This window comes from Schistosoma haematobium, chromosome ZW, assembly GCF_000699445.3.
Source record: "Schistosoma haematobium chromosome ZW, whole genome shotgun sequence".
NCBI lineage: Eukaryota > Metazoa > Platyhelminthes > Trematoda > Strigeidida > Schistosomatidae > Schistosoma > Schistosoma haematobium.
This window is the reverse complement of record NC_067195.1, coordinates 54,336,789-54,357,313: the sequence shown is the minus strand read 5'-3', so window position 1 is coordinate 54,357,313 and position 20,525 is coordinate 54,336,789. Positions and strand designations below refer to the sequence as shown.

At 34.6% G+C, this 20,525-nt stretch overlaps 1 protein-coding gene across 1 annotated transcript in view; it reads left to right on the top strand.

Annotated features, from left to right (window-relative positions):
• Positions 1 to 4,288: 4,288 nt before the first annotated feature.
• The window catches only part of KIF9 (Kinesin-like protein kif9), a 102,861-nt gene continuing 86,624 nt past the window's right edge, over positions 4,289 to 20,525 (top strand). Inside the window, exons 1-4 of the mRNA XM_051211776.1 lie at positions 4,289 to 4,384; positions 13,151 to 13,316; positions 15,366 to 15,519; positions 17,438 to 17,630. Coding sequence (XP_051071874.1) covers positions 15,413 to 15,519; positions 17,438 to 17,630 — 300 coding nt within the window. The 5' untranslated portion in view covers positions 4,289 to 4,384; positions 13,151 to 13,316; positions 15,366 to 15,412. The remainder of the gene's footprint in view (positions 4,385 to 13,150; positions 13,317 to 15,365; positions 15,520 to 17,437; positions 17,631 to 20,525) is intronic.

Genomic DNA, 20,525 nt, shown 5'->3' with positions numbered 1-20,525 from the left:
ACTTATTACAATTTAGCTATTCATTACATCTAACGGAGTTAATAGATTTCAACCAAGTCCTCTTGGGCCCCTCTGGTTTTGTTACCAGTTCTAAGCCAGGGTAAAGGAGGAGCACTGGACATCGCATTGACAACCCCACCTTGTTAAAAGAAGCTAGCTGAAGAATACCAACTGGAAAAAGTCGTTTATACTACCTGAACTCTGTTCTTGGTGTTAAACGCTTTTTATTCAGGAAACTACAAATGCCTCATGGTGAAAGCAGACTTCCTGGATACAGACGAAAGAAACGTCAGCTATTCAATTTTCTCTTATGTCTTCCATTTATGTGAATTCTTTACTGATACAGATGTGGCTTCTCGTAGTGTGATTTAATGAAACTCGTATAGCTTTATATATACGTTTGTGAGGAAAATGCTGTTATATGTAGTCGTGATGTTGGAAGCTCAAGGTTTTGTTAGTTTACCAATAATCTTACCCCTTTCTTTTGGTTCATTTACGCTATAATATGTTCACAGCCTATGTTGTCCACATCGATTTTGACACTTAGATCTCCCATTACGACAATCTAGTGTTTACCTGGGGGCTTCTCCACGATAGGATCCAGTTTGACATAAAACTGATATAAATCATGTCCCTCGTTACCATTGACGGGCACGTAGAGCTGGATGATATCCCCTGTAAATTCTCTTTTCATTGAATTAAACAATATATTTATTATCCTGAAGCTATGAAATTCCCATTCTACAAGGGTTTTTCATACTTTTCTGAGTAAAAGCAGTACAATTCATTGTGTGTACCGAGCATCTTCATGAAGAAAATAAAGTAAGTGTTACGGGAGGACTGAAGACATCTGGCTGATTAAAACCTTTATGTTGAATACCATTAATTTAACTGTGCTTTTTGATTGTATTTGTTTTACTCAACTTCTGGACATGTTTGTTTATATCATTATTTTCGGACATTATGGTTTCTTTTCGTCTTTGGTTTGGTATTTAGGAGATTTTGCTCCGATAACCTACAAAATTGAAGGTTTCTGTAATTGTTATAGTTATTGTTAGAACGACATTTGGATAGACTATTTGTAAATTGTGAGTAAACTTTGGTACGTAACTTGGAGTTTAGTTCTTTTGTTAATTTGGGTCCATAACTTGCTAATAGATTGATATACCGTATATCAACAATGGAAGCGAGCAAAAACTTGAGCGTAACAGTAAGAGCTTTACTGAAGTCGGTGTTTTTTGTCCAGTTTGGGGTCGGGAGTTTTATGTCAGATATGAAGCCAGCTTCGGGTGAAAGCAGTCTACTAGCAAACAGATTGTCCTGAATAAACTTTTAAGACTCCCCTCTATGGGTATTCCACTTTGGAAAAAGATTTGGAAATGTTGGCTCCCTACGATCTGAAGACTTACGCTAACTGTGAAAAAATGCCTTTCGAGCAAACGTTGCACTGGTAAGGTTGAAGCACGTTATGACCATTTTGACAGAACATTCCACTTAATATTCGAAAGTTCTATAAGATTTCATTTACAGTACAGAAATTTAGTGCTTCCTCCGTCACTCCAAAAGGATAAGAATAGACTGGAACGTATCCAACGGCGAGCCACGAACTCAGTTCGAGAACTCGAATTCAAACCTTATGAAGAGAGTATCAAATCTCTGAACCTTTACTCACTAGAATATAGGCGTATCAAATGTGACTTTCTAATGACCTCTGGCATCCTAAACACTCCTGATTACCCCTCCAATCACCTATTTGATCTCAGTCGCAACACGAATCATAAGGATATTAATTAGAAATGTGGGACCTACCATGGCAGAATTGACTGTTGAGAAAGCATTTAATCCCTACGAGTAGTCAAATTCTGGAATTTGCTGCCGCCTGATGTGGTCCAAAAGACTTATTAGGAGTCCTTCAAGAGAAAACCTCACATATCTCTAAGAAGTCAGGATAATATTGCACCATAACTCGTTGATCTTTTTTATCGTTAAATATACCTAATTCCCTAGCCGAAGACATCGGTGGTCCGCTGCTACTAGATACGGTAGCTGGTAAAGCAAAGCTACATCTATTTCATCGAGAACCATTTGAACCACTTGAAATAAACAGCAAATATGAGAAGATTCCACCAGTATCTCACAAAAGCACTAACCAAACTGCGTGGCTCCACGGACACCTAAAAGACTACAGTTCCCGGCACACATTTCCATCTTTTACGTGTTTTGGAATATCTATGCCTCAAATGAAAAATAGACTCTCCGAGGATGCAACCAGCCAAATAACATTTTACCATCGTTACATTAATAAATTACTGCTGAAAATTAAAAGTGATGAACAAATTCCTTAATATATTGGACATAATTTGTTTACTAATTACTTTTAGTCCTGAGGGATAATGGAATAGTGATACACCATTTCTGTATGCTCGATTATCTGGAAAGTCAGGCGTAAGATTTCAAAGAGACACAACAACATACTTTCGTAATTCTGTACTGATCAAACGGAGAAAATTTGGTTCTAGTTGTGTTTCTGAATATGAATTGAACAAAAGTCGCCCCCTTGCTAGCAAATCACATGTGTGACGAAAACTCATCAGTGAACACATAAATATGGTGAAAATGACACTAATGACTATAGATATTGAATCTTTAGCTGTAATCGTCCTGTGGTTGAATGGAAATATCAGAGCTTATGAACATTTTATTCATCCAGCCTTGCCGAACGTGAGGGGCGTCATAAAAGACTGTACCCACAGTAAACGGTGTTGTCCATATGACTTAAAACATAAGTGGAACAATGACAATCAGTTTTATAATCACCAAACAATGAACACTGAATATCAAAGTAAAATTCTTTCCGGATGTTCTGAGTGATTAGGTAGTAAAAGCCCTTAACATACACAATTTCGTAGCATAACTTTGCCTTGGATGTAAAGTTGCTCTTACCAATCCCTGAGCAGCATAATCGATTGAGCTTCTGATTCTGGGTGAAACGGGTGCTACATATATCTAATCGTAGTTTCAATTTTTTAAGCCACTGCCGAATTTCTTTAACGCAGCCTGTAGATCTAGGGTTACCACCGGTCTCAAGCCCACACAGAGGGGGAGGGTTGGGCATGGTGTCAGTAACCCCACTCCGTAAGAAATAATATTGTCAAAAAATACTAAGCAGGATGGACAATTCAAACCGTTCATACTCTGCCCTCAGAGTCGAAGGGTCTTCTTTCAGGAGAATTGTGATAGCTGAAGGCGCTCGGTCATACATCCGCACCAGATCACGTGTGGGAACGCCGTGCTCAACATCTACTGCAATCGCTAGCCAGACTAGATCAGACAATTCCGACATATTGGCAATCGTCAAATACAACTTCTGGTCTCCTCGATTCTGTCTTTTGATTTCTCTTGGTGGGTACGAGTTATATTATAAGGTGGTACTGGTAAAAGCGTTGTCAAACACTGAATACCTGTGCTATCTTCAACATTCCATTCAGAAAGATTTGGGAGGAAGGACAGGTGCCGAAAAACTAGCAAGAAGGACACCTCATCGAGGTAGCAAAGACAGGAGATCAGAGCAAATATGAGAACTATAGAGGAATCACACTACTGTCAGTGCCAGGAAACGTTTTCAATAAAGTGTTGCTGAACTGGATGACAGACTCAGTAGATGCCCAACGTCGAGGTCAACAGACCGGATCCCGCGACGCTACGGATCACTGTTGAACAATCAAGCGAATCGAACTCGTCACTACACATCAATTTGCTTGACTATTAGACTGTGTTTGACAATGTGGATAGGAAAACCTGATGGAACCTTCTTCGACACCACGTAGTGTGTAGCTGAGAAAATCGTCATCATACAGAATTCATGCGGTGGACTACACTGCAAAGTCATGCCTGGGGGACAGCTGACAGACACATTCCAACTAAGGGCTTGAGTCAGACAATGCCTCTTACTCTCCTCCTTTCTGTTTCTTCTGTGTAGCGTCTAGTGTAGCAGTGGCCTTTGCACTGGTAGGTTCCAACACACACAAGGAAAGAACCAAGAATCCTCAAATATAATACGGCGAGAGCATGTTAAGCGAAAGTTTCTCATACGGGGCGGGATCGTGAATGCGCACTGCTGAGGAGTCCCATACCAATACAAAATGGCCGTTCAGTGCTTGCAGGTTTTCCATGGTGGTCTAGCCCCAAATGACTCATGACTTCAACTATGGAAAGCTTCTTCTACTTTTTTTCGTAACCTATCGAACTACCCGAAGAGCCAAGGTCACGTTGCCATTGGTTTAAGGTCATTGAAAATTTTCGAATGCCAGTCACAATATTCCTTAGAGTAAAGCCATCTTCCCATCTTAACCTCAAAGAAATCCTGTATTTAGAGGATGATCAGGTAATCAGGACGATCCATACCGGTATTTCTGTCTAAAAACAAATGTTCGGTAGGTGGATTACCCACGTATGCAGATACACATCCACTCAATCTCCTAGTTCTATGTTAATTCCGAACAATGTAGACAACAATAGGAGATGTCCACTATTTGTTTGCACAGATATATTTATAATTAATACGGACTGCAGTTTTGTGAACCCGTCCTCTGATTTATAACTAGGCTGAGCGAAATGCTGTTCAAAGTCGTATAAAATAGAGTTTTACGGATTAAATAAAGTAAAAATAGGTTGAAATCGTAATGTTATTTCTATTTTATTAAGGGGCAATCTTGCTGGTCAGTGTAAAAGGAGTATAAAGTTTGGAAAATTTTCACACTAGTCACGTTTTAGTTTGATCTAGTTGAACTTTATTCACAGAGAAATCACTGTACTTAGTAAGACCAGCAATGATTTGTCAACTTATCCTGATTACGAGCAGATTGATAATTTAATGACAATCTTGAAATATTTCATCCATCAGGAACAACTAAATAAGGATTGTAGATCTATGTAATGTAAGGAAGTCGAATGAATATTTCTTCGCTTACCCTTTATCTAAAGTTAAATTAATTGAATTATAGTTTGTTTGCCAGTTTAAGACCCTCATTTTATTTACTCTGTTATTACGTAGGTAATTCCACTGTAATGAAACATTGTTTTTCATGAGTACATATAGTAGCTAGTACTATAATAGATATATATTCTTCATGCATTTGGAAAGTTATGGCTCCTCAAAGTTTTGTAGTTAACAAATTTCATTGATTAACACTCAAAAGTGAATGTTATGGTTCATTGCAAAAAACACTTTTACTGCAGTTATTATCAAGAATAATAAAACTTCACATATTAGTTGCCACAACCAGAAGCACTATTGATATCTAGTCTCCCAATAAATTGCTATCGGGCAGAAGACTTCACTAGTTTGCGGTTAAAAGTTGGTTTCCAGAGGTAATTAAAGAAGGCCAAGGGGCAAGTCATTTTGGGCATGATATCTGTATACTTTAATTAGTGACGTTTTAATTGATTAATTATCATATATTACTGAATTATGTCGAAAAAAATAGGGTAATAGTGTAAGTTTTGATGATATTTAACGATATAGCAGTGAAACGGAACTAGAATAACCCGTTAGCTCTTCATATAAATCTCACATTAAGTCAAGTGTGTAGGGCAAGCACCAAACCATGGACCCATCTGCTACAGTCATTGTAGTTGATTTACGGGGATCTAAGCAAACCTATATTACTCGGAGTATATATGTACTGGCTGAGCAATTGCATGCCTAATGCCGTTAAGTGGACTGTAAGACCAACACACATATCATTAATCCTTACAATAGATCCGTAGACATTGAAATAATATGAGAGCTGCTGTAGTAGGCTCTGGTGTTATTGTACGATTATGAAGCATGGTTACACATACTTGTGTCAAAGGACACCCCGTTTTCTGAGTGTTCATGATGTATTTACCAGTATTTATTTACATTTATAATCGTTAAGGCCACACAAGTAGTTTGTTTGAATAGCTTGAAAGTTTTATCGTTCCTACATACTGTCCTTCATTTGAGTGAAGTTTGAGTACACGAGAACCAATAAATGTGATGGAATTGTCTGCATATCGAACTGTAGTTTAAAATGCAGATAGTAATTAAAAACCATGTGGAAGGGTCCTGAGAAGGGCAAACATATTTGATTCTGGACAAACGAAAATCACTTATGCGAATAATAAGCATGAGAGTTAGAGGTATTGAATAATTTAAGTGAAAGTAGTTAGTGTCGTCTAATTTTCGATTCGATCCACTGCTGTTCCATAATTATTACTTTCAGGATTCACTTCCACTACTAACTGTCGATCGTACTAATTATTCTTATCAAACGAAAGATAGCGTAATGAAATACCCAGCATCATATCTTACTTATAATTTTATCTGTTGGTGCGATTCTGTAATGTTTAGCAACCTTCCCTAATTAAAATAGATCAAATAAAAAGGTGGAAGGGTAGCACATGCATGTAAATATGACTTTTCAAAGGTTTTGAGTATTTGTTGATTGTGTGATCCATTTATAAATACTGCGTTGTTTTAGGATCCCAAGCAGAGGTTGATAGACAAAATTATTTCCAGTATATATATTATAGTAAATGATTCTGGAACAATTCATAGGGTACAAATATGTGCTTGAAGAGACCAAAGAAAATGAGTACTGACAAAAGTAAACCTCATTTACGAGATAAATGAAAATGCGATAACAAAACTTTTACATTGTTGACTGAATTGTATCCTAAATGAAGTAAGACAGTCACAGTTGTACATAATATTCAACTGGTGACATACTTTTAAGTAACTTATTCGGTACTGGTCAGCAAATCTTATGGTTAAAACCGTCACATGAAAACCTATAAGATTAGATTCCCAGTTATCATATCATGACAATATTTTCCAAGTGTAAAATCAACCCATTCGAATTTTCTGGAGGCTAATAATACCCAATTTATAGCATTCTGATTATCGCAAAGTAGCCTTTAACTGTATAAGCATATTATTTTAAATAACAGCCTTTGAATGTTTAGACTTTTGTTTATACTAAATACCCCTGTCTACCTGACAAATCAATTCGATAGAACAATTGAGTTATTCTTTTCTTTGACAAGAACTTGGAAATTAGATGTATTCCAAAAACAACTGATTTATAATAGAGTTCCTGAAATAACACATCTTGAAGTATTGTACTGATATAACTATCCTTATTTTCTCTTCATCGTCACGTGATTTATTCATCGTTATGAGAATTGTAGTGTCGGTTACGTTAGGCCTAAATATCTTATTCTAGCTTTTGGACAGGCCAATGCATTCATTCTATTTGAGTCACATTTTGACTTTGTTAATTATTCGCTTATCAATCTCGACTGTTCTTATATAAGCGTATGTATGTGTACTTCTTATCCTAATCACAAAATGTCTATAGCTTATTTTTTTGTGACAATAAATATTGACTAACTCTTGACCAAATGGAGTTGGCTTACATGCCTTCTCCACTGTCAGGTAGTCAATCAGATGCAACGTAGGACCAGGCACATATATGCATCGGTCTAAGTTGCCATACCTCATTAACACAACAAGATGAATACCGGATTCATAAAAGTAGTTAATTCAATGGTAGTAATATACAGAAGAAAGATTGCATATAAAGATCTAATACAGGAAGAAAGAATTAGTTCATAGAAAGAATGATATGATATGGTTTTAGTCTCATAATTTAAGGGAAGACAAAGAGTGTATACACCCACACCATTGTGATCGATTCTGAGCCATGTCACCAAGAGTCTCCAACCACTGGTTACGATAGTCACGCGGACCCCAATCAAGTAGTCTGCATCTACCAACATGGCTCAAACTAGAAGTTATTGACTTCAAGCACTGATGCCACGTTTTGGTTTGGCCGCCCCTAACTTAATTCCAACCATCCCCAACACTAGTCAGCATTGCGCGTAGTGGTAATCGGTGTTCGGACATAAGTAACACGTGGCCCAACCATCTCAGCCGATGAGGATTCACAACCTCATCAACTGATTTACAATCATTCCCTAATGCCCTGTGTCTAACCTCACTATTGCTACACATCGTTCTGCTTTGCTCTCTTCTCTTTGTTTCGTCTGTCTGGATCGGCGATTGTACAAAATATATGTATTCGAAATCCATTCTCGTATTTGACTCATTTAATTCCGTTATTCCTTAATGTGATCTAAGTCGATAATTATATACGAGGATAGGCGACATATATATTTTGAAAGCACTCATCCAATAGCGATCAACATATGATCAAACTGGAGTCAGATACCAAGCCACCAGTGTTGAGCTCCTCGACAACATCGTCCGATCTAATTTACATCTAAATGACGGGCCACTTAAGACTACTTGGGCTTGTAGCTGCTCAGATTAAAGTATTAGATGAAACCAACAGAGTTTATTGTTAGGTAGTAAATGACATGCGACTTGAAGAAAATGAAGTTACATTCACTTATATGATATATGCATCTAATCACAGCCATACCTGACTTATGGTGTTCAACCATGTGTAGTTTGATGAGGGTACTCGTTGAAAAAAGTGGAAGATGGTTGCTTCATATTATAGAATGATTGAACTTGGACTTGCAAACCACCAGATTTTGGCTCGTTGGTATGGAGGTTAATCATTTACTGACGATACCGTAGTTCCCTAGCTTGATCTTCTGTAGAGGGTCAGTGAATGTGTGCTGCCAAGGAGTTCCATACTAGGACGAAAACGTTACTCGATGCCACCACGTTTCTTATGATCGGCTAACTTAGATAATTTTGTGATCGCAGTAAGAACTGCTCATTACAATAGATACGTTCTCCATTCATTGCTACGAATTTTTCAAGTGAATAATTAACTATAGTTATTACTATATTGTTCTTCTATTCACAAAATAATATCATTTTTATATCGAAGTTAAGTCTCCTAAATTTTTCTCGTATAAACTTCTTTAGATTGTCAAGTTTTCTGATGTGATGCTAGGCAAAAAAGTCAGGGCCTATCTTTCCTTGAATTAGGAAATTATAAAGTATTGATTTGACGTGAAACATACATTTCAAGAAACGTTTGTAAATTTCTTCAAGCGAAATTTGGGAAACGGCTCTTTGAAAACGCGTTGAATTTTTCATTATTTATTCAAAACCTAAAGATTTTAATATAATCAATCTTGAAATAGGAATTTCAGTTGTCGTTAAGAGAATTTTAAAGTTGGAGGCCAAAACGTAAATTTTGGAAAGTAGCAAAGGTAATGAGGACTCATTGTATGGATATACTCAAGACATGATTCATTTCTAGTGGTCGTTGTTTGAATCACATCCTTTAGCATAATTCTAGTCCTGTTTTTGAAACATCCACCTGAATTTCTGAGACGAAAGAACTCGTTGGACCCAACTTAAAATATCTTTTGTCTACTTCCAATTGGTATTAATAACTGGAATTCGTTTTGGCTACTCATTAGTAGTTTAACTTTGTAAGCTAAATAATCTAGGGTTTCTTTTAGAATTTCTAAATGTAAAGTGATCTAGATAATTAATTAAAAAATGGATTCTAGTAGCAAGTTAGTGGTTGATGAGATTTCTCGGGACAATTTGCCCATCATGCTAAGTAATAATAAAACTAAAGTCATAAAATTTAGATTTGAAAATAACAGTTGCTTTGACAACCGTAATAATACGAAGCAAACATAGTTGATCAAATAATCAGTTTAGACATTGATGTTTTAATCCCAGGTTCACCATTAAAGAAAACTGATAAGGCATTGGTAAAATGGAAAGTATATCTCTCATTACATTTATAAACAGTAAAACAATTAGTATCAAAGAAGTTTCATTACAAAATATGCCAAGGATCATACAATTGAGTGTTTACAAATGTACCCTATTCGTTTATACATCAGTAAAGAGTACCTAAGTCTAATAAATATTTGGTGTGTGTTTTTGTCCGTGTCAGCGTATTACAGCTAACTTACAGTAGTAAACCATTTTTTTGAAGTTCATCTATCGTTTAAATGTTTAAAAATAAAATGACGAAAAATAGCATAATAAAATCGTTTATGCGAAGTTTTTAGATGGAAAGCTCACCAAAACCCAAAAAGTAATAAACTCCTATTCCACTGACTGTCTAAGCTTGTAGGTTATTGAATGAACTAACACAGATTACATCTGATGATGATCACGCAATGCCATGACATGACTGATGTTGAACAATTTATAACAATAGATTCTAAGTTTGTTGGTTATAACATACGTCTTTATTCAGTATTGTGGGGTAGAATTCTTGACTTATAGTGCTCTGATAGGTTTCTCTCCCTAGATATCACAGTAAATATATATATATATATATATATCCATAAGTATGCAAAATTAGTAAAGTTATATAAGATCAAATGAAATCCTTAGATGTAATTAAGAATCCTTATTACAGTGATAGGTTTGTTACTATTAAGCCCTAGCTAAATGATATTATACTTTGTGCATAACATAAAAATCACATTTTGAAGTTCAAGGATGCCCTTTCTGAGTATTTTATACCATTATACTAATAATTTACTCATTAACTGGATCGGCAAAAATTTTAGCTATAGTCTTCTGTCACAGTAATTCAGCAAAGATTAAGTATGAATTCCCACTGAACTTGAAGATAATTTGAACAACAAATTCCTACTATTTAGATAGTAATTGTAAATCACAGGAGATTTGGTCTTTTTTATATATTTTTGGAACTTCTTAAAACTGTATACCAGTGAAATTTCCTTAAATATGTTAGACTACTGACTGACTTTCTGGGTTGTAAAAGAAAAAATTATGACGCAGTGGTCCTTGAAATAACTTAGAGATAACCAATAAGCAGTTCTAAAGAAGGATCATGAGGGGGGTATGTATAACATTGAACTACGTCTCAGACTAGAACAATCGCTTTTATAATTGAACTTGGAGGTTTCAACAGTTAAGTGGTGACCAACTATCTATCACAAATTTCCCATTTTTATTCTCTATTATTTGTACAAATGAGGAAAAGTCTGCTTTAAGTAACACTGTTATTGTGATGTTGTTTTAGGTTACTTTTTTTACTTGAGACTAAGGCAATTTTATAATCATTTCTACATCATAAGTAGTGCAGAAATATTATTGAATCAATAAGTTTACAGTAACATCATCATGACCTGCGTCAATACCTGAACTATGGATAGGGAGTGAAGTAGTCGAACTCGCCAACGACTTCACTCATGCTGGAAGTCTGATCAGTCCTAATAGGTTGGTTTCTGACGAAATCTCAGCACGGATTCAGAAAGCTCGTTTGGCTTTTGCCAACTTACGTCACCTATGGCTAAGGCGAGATATCTGTCTACCAATTAAGAGTCGTGCATACTACTCATCAGTTTGTTCTGCTTTACTTTACAGCTGCAATACCTGACTATTAAGGGTCGGGGATACTCGCAAGTCTGTTAGTATTTTCTCATTGATGTCTTTGAAAAATTGCTCACATCTGCTGGGATCGCCGGGTAAGTAATAGTGAGGTTAGACACAGGGTATTAGGGAATGATTGTAAATCAGTTGATGAGGTTGTGAATCCTCATCGGCTGAGATGGTTGGGCCACGTGTTACTTATGTCCGAACACCGATTACCACTACGCGCAATGCTGACTAGTGTTGGGGATGGTTGGAATTAAGTTAGGGGCGGCCAAACCAAAACGTGGCATCAGTGCTTGAAGTCAATAACTTCTAGTTTGAGCCATGTTGGTAGATGCAGACTACTTGATTGGGGTCCGCGTGACTATCGTAACCAGTGGTTGGAGACTCTTGGTGACATGGCTCAGAATCGATCACAATGGTGTGGGTGTATACACTCTTTGTCTTCCCTTAAATTATGAGACTAAAACCATATCATATCATTCTTTCTATGAACTAATTCTTTCTTCCTGTATTAGATCTTTATATGCAATCTTTCTTCTGTATATTACTACCATTGAATTAACTACTTTTATGAATCCGGTATTCATCTTGTTGTGTTAATGAGGTATGGCAACTTAGACCGATGCATATATGTGCCTGATCCTGCGTTATTAACAATTTTCATCATGATTTAATCTTTTATGAAGAAGCATTGGTAATTGAAAATTTTCATGACATATTCACTGGATCTATGCCTACTATCTTGTTTTATAATAAGTATAGTATTCATTACGAATTATCATCTAGATAAGCTAAATGAAATACCGATGAAAATATTTAACATGTTTGGCCTAATGAAGTCAAAGCTAAAAAATGATACATTCATTGAAAAATTATTGGAACTCATTGTGAATTTAGCAAAATGGAAAACTATAGTTCATTTGATTTTATGTAAACTATGTCATAATAGAAATATTTGTCACAATACTTGGAGGTATTGTGTTTTAGATTACATATGAATTCAGTAATTATCTATTGTTCAAAAGGCTAAAACAATAATTCACTGTACTTTTAATTTTCAATAGTGTTCCCTATCTAACATCAAGTTGTAAACAGTAATCTATACATTAGCTTTTGTTTTGTAAATGCTTACTAATAAATTCACTTGGTATTGTTTACTTGTATCTCCCCATTGTTGTTAAGGACTACAATTGATCAATTTCTTGTTGGTATATTTGCATCCTGTGTGAATTGTCTCGATATTACCTTAATCTACAAGCATTATAAGCAAATATGAATAGTGGCTAGCAGTGGAATCCAGGCCACGTGTTTTGCCCTATTTGGGACATGTCGACTGGATGTACCTACATCCCATAGTTAATGTTCACTCTGGGACTCGAACCCAGTACCTTTCGCTTCAAACGCTCTATAAGGACTCAGGAACTGAATGGATAACGAGATGCTGTCTGAATTGATTGGTACTGGTTTCGAGTCCTGGAGTGAACATCAACTATGAGATGCAGGTACATCCAGTTGACAAGTCCCAAATAGGACGAAACACGCATTATAGATTCTACTGCTAGCCACTATCCATATTTGCTTATACTAACTAATTATCATAGAAGAATTTGTGTGAACAACTTCATTATTGAGAAAAAAATGTATATTTTAAGTGCATAATTTTCTATTCTTTTTCAGTAATAAACAAAAAAACATGTACATTCAATTAATCAATTATATACTTTTACATTACTTATTTTTGTTGTTGTTTTCTTAACGCAATAGACTGTACGTATTGACACTCATCAATTTAAAACTATTGTACCTGTTAATCATCAAATATTGGCTATGAATTATAAATTTAATAAAATTTTCTATCATAATTCCCAAGAAGAAATTTATCAAATAACAGCAAGTCATTTAATTAATGATGCATTAATTGGAATTAATGGTAAATTATTTATTATATATTTTATTTACTACTTATATGTAAAATAATAATATTTTATTTTTTGTAAAAGGTTTTCAATATCGATGTTATGATAACGTTTACAATGATGTAATAATGATAATTTATTATCAATATCGAATTGTGGAGATTATTAAGTTTTCGATTCAGATTGATGTTAGATGATTATTGAAAACCTGGAAGCATAGGATGGCCATTTCGTCCTAGTATGGGACTCTTCAGCAATGCGCATCCATAATCCCGCTAGCGAGATTCGAACCCAGGAGCTTTGGTATCGCTCCCAAATGCGTAACCACTTGACCACTGAGCCGGTATCCAATGGTAGTAATTAATTTGATTTCTGTGACAACTTGTGTTGTAGTAAGAAAACGATGAAATGCAATGATTCGTATACCTTCTATGGGTTACTAAAGATTAATTACCGTTTCTCTTATAAAGATTTACTTTTATATTTCTGTTTATTGTTTAGTAGCGCTACATTATTGAGTATTGAATTGGATGAATATTCGTAATGTTATTAGTTCTTGAGAAATATGATCTACAACGTAGATTGGAACAATTATTTATATTCATAGTTTGTCAGACTAATTCAAAGTATAATCATTTATGAAATAAGTGTATTGACAAATAGCTATGAATTATAAGTCTACATTTTTTCCTTATTTTCATTCAGTCCTTGTTGGTAAGAAAACTTATAATTCAACAGAGACTATTGAAATTCATTTGTAAATTACAATAGTTCAAACATTTCAACGCTTACAATCAATAATGAATGTCATATCTAATGAATGAATTGATAACTATCATAACTTGATAGCATATTTGATAATGACTGCAACATTTGACGTCTAGGTGAAAATGTCAACAATGGAATGTAAATATATTCAGTTATCTAGTCCAAAATAAAATGAAACCAACCTAAACTACTTTACTATAAGATTGTTAAACTTAATTTTTAAAAGTAAAATGTATTTATGTGCATCTTTTAGATACAGAGATAAAACAAAGAAGTAAACCTACAATCATTTGTCAGACGTAAAAGAAAAATCATTTTAGATATGAACTTGCACTGACTATGGTGACATACTTTATGATTATCCAGCAATCAATTATCTGTAATATGATATTACATAGATAGAGCTTAGTATGTCGATGTCTAAAGTAAAATGTATTGCTAACTAGTCAAGTTATTAAATGTTGTTTTATATTATATGGAGAACTACAGCTCTTCTTGTTTGTGTTTGTCAATTATTTGTGTAAAATTAGTTTCAAATGGATCTTCTAGGCTTACAGATATTATTTAATAATGGTAATTTTCATTGTGAAGTCATGTTTTACAGAAACACTAGCAACCAGAAAAAACTGAGAGAGCGTTTTACAACATGCACTTATTACTTTTACATGAAATCGGTCTCAGAACGTCAACGTTTCTTGTTTAGTCTGACACCACGCGAACTTTGACGGATCCACCTCGAAATTGATCACTACACTAGTCACATCTAGCTTATGAAATCAATATTATTTGATGTGAATTACGGTTTTTTTCTTATATTAGTAAAGAAGATGTGGAGATTTTTGAGTGTTCATTATGATTATGAATCGATCAATTTTAGATCACCATTGAAAACCTAGAAGCACGGCTGTTTCGCCCTAGTATGGGACTCTTCAGCGGTGCGTACTCACGACTCTGTACTAGGGACTTGAACCCAGGACCTTCAGTCTCAAAAGAACACTTGACCTCTAGACCACTGAGCCAGCATTCAACGATGTTAATACACAACTCCAAGCAATTCGTGATATTGAGCAACTATTTTCTGTTGTCTTCGGTGGATAACTGCCTCACACACTACACAGTTGAGCTACACTTTCCACGTCTTTTCATGTTAATACAATCCAACGTTTTCATCTATCTACTTAGTGTTTTTAAAGATATCTTGGCTAAAATTAGTATATCATATTACTAAATTTTGATTAAGTCATATACTTTAATTACTGTGTTGCAAATGAAACATTCTTGATATTTAACTTCAGGAACCATATTATGTTATGGACAAATAGGAGCTGGAAAAACATACACAATGAGTGGTTTATCACAAATATATAGTGATCGTGGAATCATACCACGAAGTATTGGGCATTTATTTGAAGAAATACAGAAAAGGTCAACACTTTCTATTACTGTGAAGTAAATAACTTTTCAAGTTTTTTATATAAAAGCTAATTAATCTTTTCATTGTGGGGACTTTCTTTGGATAATTTACATCACAGACTTATCCTATTTAAAAGAACGCTGAAAACCAGAATGTACTGGGCAGCTGATTTGTCCTAGCATGATACTCCTCAGCTGTTCATATCTACAACCTAATCTGAGATCAAATTCAGGATTTTAGCCCTTCACCTCTAGACCATTTAGCCGACATGTTAAACTTCATTCAATTCTTGATACTATGCAACGATCTTCTAATGTAATCCATAGGTAACTACTTTACATTCTATATCATTGAACTCTACTGGTCATGGTTCCTCAGTATAACTCCTGGAATGACCATTTGAAATAAGTCACCAGTAATCGTCTTTGAATAAAATATTTTTCTGAATGACTAGCGTTTGACTAATTACATTATATCAATTATCAATAATATTTGTCTAGTGTCTAATTGTATTTTGTTATTTTTGTGATAATTTTAGATATTCCAATGCGTAACACTTGCATTATTATTCTTTAGTAATACAATCATGACATAACGAATTTTGTGCTTTATGACGTTCATGTGAATGATTTCTTCTTTTCAAACCTGACATTTTAAGTATAGTTAAAGAATAACAAAATATAAACTGTTTATTCCTTAAGTATTAAAATGTTAGCTATCCAACAAACCATATCTGTTTTCCTTTTTTTGTCTTTATTTCTATAACATGGCAATAGTATTTCGTAATAGCTCTGTTCACTGTGATATTTTGATTTGAAAATAATTTTAACAATAAGACATTATGAAGTGACATCCATATGTTATCTTGTAACTAGTTAGTAGTGTTGTGAAGGAGAACACAGGTGAGGACAACCGAATTATACTTAATACAACATTACAGAGTTATTACATGTGAAAATTATATTTGAAATAATCGCAGCGATTGAGATTCAAATAATTCCGACGTTCCGTCCAGCTAACTTGTCTGAACTTCTTCGAGGTGATAATCGAAAGTTACTTGGTAAAATGGAAAAACCATACTATAATACCTAATTTGCAAAATGTTCAACAATTGTCTCAAACTTCATTGTTCTTGCATTTCTATAATAATCACTTTCTATCCTCGTTCTTCCTTTCTTCATCTTCCCAATCTTCTGCTGCCAAACATTACATTCCTGACTCTCAATATATACTACTTATGTCAATATAAGTAGCACGCAGCACAGTAGTAATATTTGTGAGTATTTGGAGAGTGGAAAGAAAAAAACAAAGAATTCTACCGAGTAAGGAATATAAAATGGAAGAAAATAAGTTGTAGAATAATATCTATACATTGTTTAATCTACAGTAGGTTAAAAATAGATTTTATCCTTTTAAGTTTAACAAGGAAATAGATATATAATTTTCAATCAATGCAACTATAACAATATTTGAATGACATTGAAACATGGACATTTATCTTTCTGTCAATTACATGCTATATTAAAAATTGGTTAAGTGGGGTAAAATCTACCGTTTTCTCTAACTCATTTGGCTAATGATAAAGAGTTATTCGCTAAACTTGGAAGTTTTAGCTAAGATTGATAGCATTGTTATGGGTTTTCACCGCTGAGGGGTTTGATTTAAACATATAACAACTATCTAATGCTTCACTGTTTTGACTGGTAGTCTGATCGGAATAAATAAATGGAGAATATCACAAAGCTTTTGTAATATACATATATATAACCGTGTTTTCTTACATGTTTTTTACTATTTAAACTATTAATGTATGAAGTACTCTTATCAATACATTTCTAGATAACAAGCTATAAACACTTAAAATACAAATTAATACGTATTTTTACTGACATAGTTCGAATGCCGTAAAGTCTTTTATTTATCTTTACAGCAAGATTATACATTTCATTTTAGACTGTCTTATATTGAAATATACAATGAACAAATTATTGACTTATTAGCCGGTATATCTTTGGACAAAACAACATTCAAACGATCTTCCTTTGAGTTTTTACAAATTGCTGAATCAAATGATCAAGTTTATATTAAAGGATTAAATTGCTTAACTGTAAATAATTTAGAAGAAGCATTGACTGTATTGTTTGAGGTAAGTTGTTGTTTTAATGTATGACCTTTATTTTCTTAAATTATAAACAATTTCCTTGACTGAAAATTGGATGGATTGACTTTTAGACTTTTACTTTGTGTCATTACTAATGTAGTGTATGAGAACAATAGTTGGGACAACCAAATGTAATAGAATTCATTATTATAGAATCTCTTGGTAAAATCTAAAAACCATACAGCATATACTTCATTTGTAACATGTCTGTCAATTCTCTCAAACTTCATTCTTCCTTCATTTCTATATCAACCACTCGCTGTTCTCGTTCTCTTCTCTTCAATGTTCTCAACCTTCCGCCTTTAAGCATTCCACTTTCGATTGGTAATACTTGTTACTTACATCTGTCGACATCAGTAACACACATCATACTATTACTTAAGTCACAGTTTTTAAAATTTTAGATAAAAATTAATAAAAAATATTATGATCTTCCCGGTAATAGTTTTTGAGAGAATAAAAAAGTGTTAGTATTTAGCATTTGGATTTAGTGTTCATAGAAGAAACGATTAATGCCAAAATGTTGGATATTTCTCACTTTAGTCTTAACAAAGAACTTTTATAGTGGTAAATTTCTTAACACAATGAGTTAAACAGTGTTACTTTGTCGAAGTTAGACATTAACATCGTCGGATGCTGACTCAGCGGTATGGAAGTGAAGAGTTTGCGCACAAGACCGAGGGTCCTGGATTAAAGTCTCTCTAGTAGAGCCATGAGTGCGCACTGCTGAAGTTTTATACTAGGACAAAACAGACGTCCAGTGCTTCCAGGTTTTTAATGGTGGTCTAGCATTGGTTGATTCATGAACTCAATAATCTCTAAAATCCCATAATGATAATTTTAAATCTGTTGGTATTTGATGTAGTAAAATACTTACTTGTCTAAGGTAACCCAGTAGTCAAGTAAAGTTTCATATAAATGATATCATGCTATCATTCACTCGATATTACGCAATCCTTATTCATTATCTTTGGTGGGTAACTTCCTCAAATCTGACGCGGTTGAAGTCCATTGGTTATGACTTCTCACTAGGACTCCAAGAGTCAAATATCTACTCGGCTGAGTGGTCGTTAATGTGTACTGTTAAGGAGTCCAGCACTAGGATTAAACCGCCGTCCAGTGCTACCAGGTTTTCAACAGTGATCTAGCTTCGATCAGTTCGGGGTTTAAACTACGAAAATTCTACAATTACTACCAATTTCTCCATACTAATAGAGATATTTGTTCAACAGTTTCATAGTTCTTCCCAGTTCTTACTAGGCCGTAATGAAAATTATTTTCTTACTATAAAGATAATCAGTGAGATTTTGCAATTCTCCGCTGCAGATTTTCAGTACCGTATTTTGATCAGTTTCTTTTAATATATGTGCATTCTGAGTGAATCGTAGTGACATGTTGTTTAGTCACAAAGTCTACTAAATTTGAATTGGGGCTAACAGTAGAAACCAGCACACGCGTTTTGTCCTATTTGGAACTTATCATCAGGATGTACATGTACACCCATGTTAGTGTTTACACGAATTTTTATCTGAACTCACTTCCTTTTGTTACAAATACCACTGGGTTGTTCATCGAACTACTGAGTTCAGATGACTGTTACAGTCTTTCATAGACATGAAGCCATATGTCAGGTTATTAAATTTTCTGTTTACCAATAACAAGGACTGAATGTAATCAGTTTCTACTGGCATATTTGCATCATGATAATGCCGTTAGTAACAAGTTTAATAAAGTTCAAATGATTAGATTTCTCATTATAGAACAAGATAAGAAGTTCACTTAGTCCATGTTACTTCAGCTGATATCTTAACATTAGCGAAACTCTTAAAACTATCAACTTAAATACTATCTGAAATAAAAAAGGAAAGAAACTTGTCGATACGTCTCTATTACTACATTTGGGTATATTAAAATATACGTCATAATTAAATAAAGTGTTTTTGAATAATTGTTCTAATCTGACAATAGTTTTTACCATGGGTTGACTAATATAACTTGATAAACCTCTGAAAAATACAATTTCATATGCGTTTATAAATGTTCAAAGCCTGTACAGTTTGACTATTTTATACTGTTTTTATGGAAACTTCTAAAACTGATAATAACAACTGTACAATTTTCAGCAAAGATAGATTGTTATCAGAAGGGGTTTTGTGGAGATTTTAGTAATTTCAAAAGTTGAAATCATGAGTCAGTTGAAGCTAGACAACCATGGGAAACCTGGAAACACTGGACGGCCGTTTCGTTCTAGTATGGGACTCCTCAGCAGTGCGCACACACGATCCCGTCCCCCGTGAGATTCGAACCCAGGACCTATCAGTTTCGCGTGAAAGCGCTTAACCATTAGACTACTGAGCTGGCATCCAACGGTGTTAATGTCTATCTTCAACCAATCCACGAAATTGCGTCACCGTCACCATTGTTTACAGTGGGTCCTGGGTTTGAATCTCGCGGGGGGCGGGATCATAGATGGCCATCCAGTGCTTCCAGGTTTTCAATGGTGATCTAGCTTCAGTCGACTCATGATTTCAACTATTGACAGATGGATAGTGGCTGGCAGTGGAAAACGAAACACGCGTTTCTTCCTATTTGTGACTCATCAACTGCATGTACCTGCATCGCAGAGTTGATGTTCACTCTGAGACTCGAACCCAGTACCATTCGCTTCAAACACCATCTCGTTATCCACTTAGTTACTGAATCCTGATAACCGCTTGCTTGTGCAATGAGGTGAAGTGTAAATTCACGTGTTATCGGCAATATCAAGGTATTACGCACAGGATTCACATGTGCCAATAAACAACTAATCACTCGCAATCTTAAACATCAATAGAAAGATTCAAGTAAACAATACTAAGTAAATTTGTACAATTTTCAGTT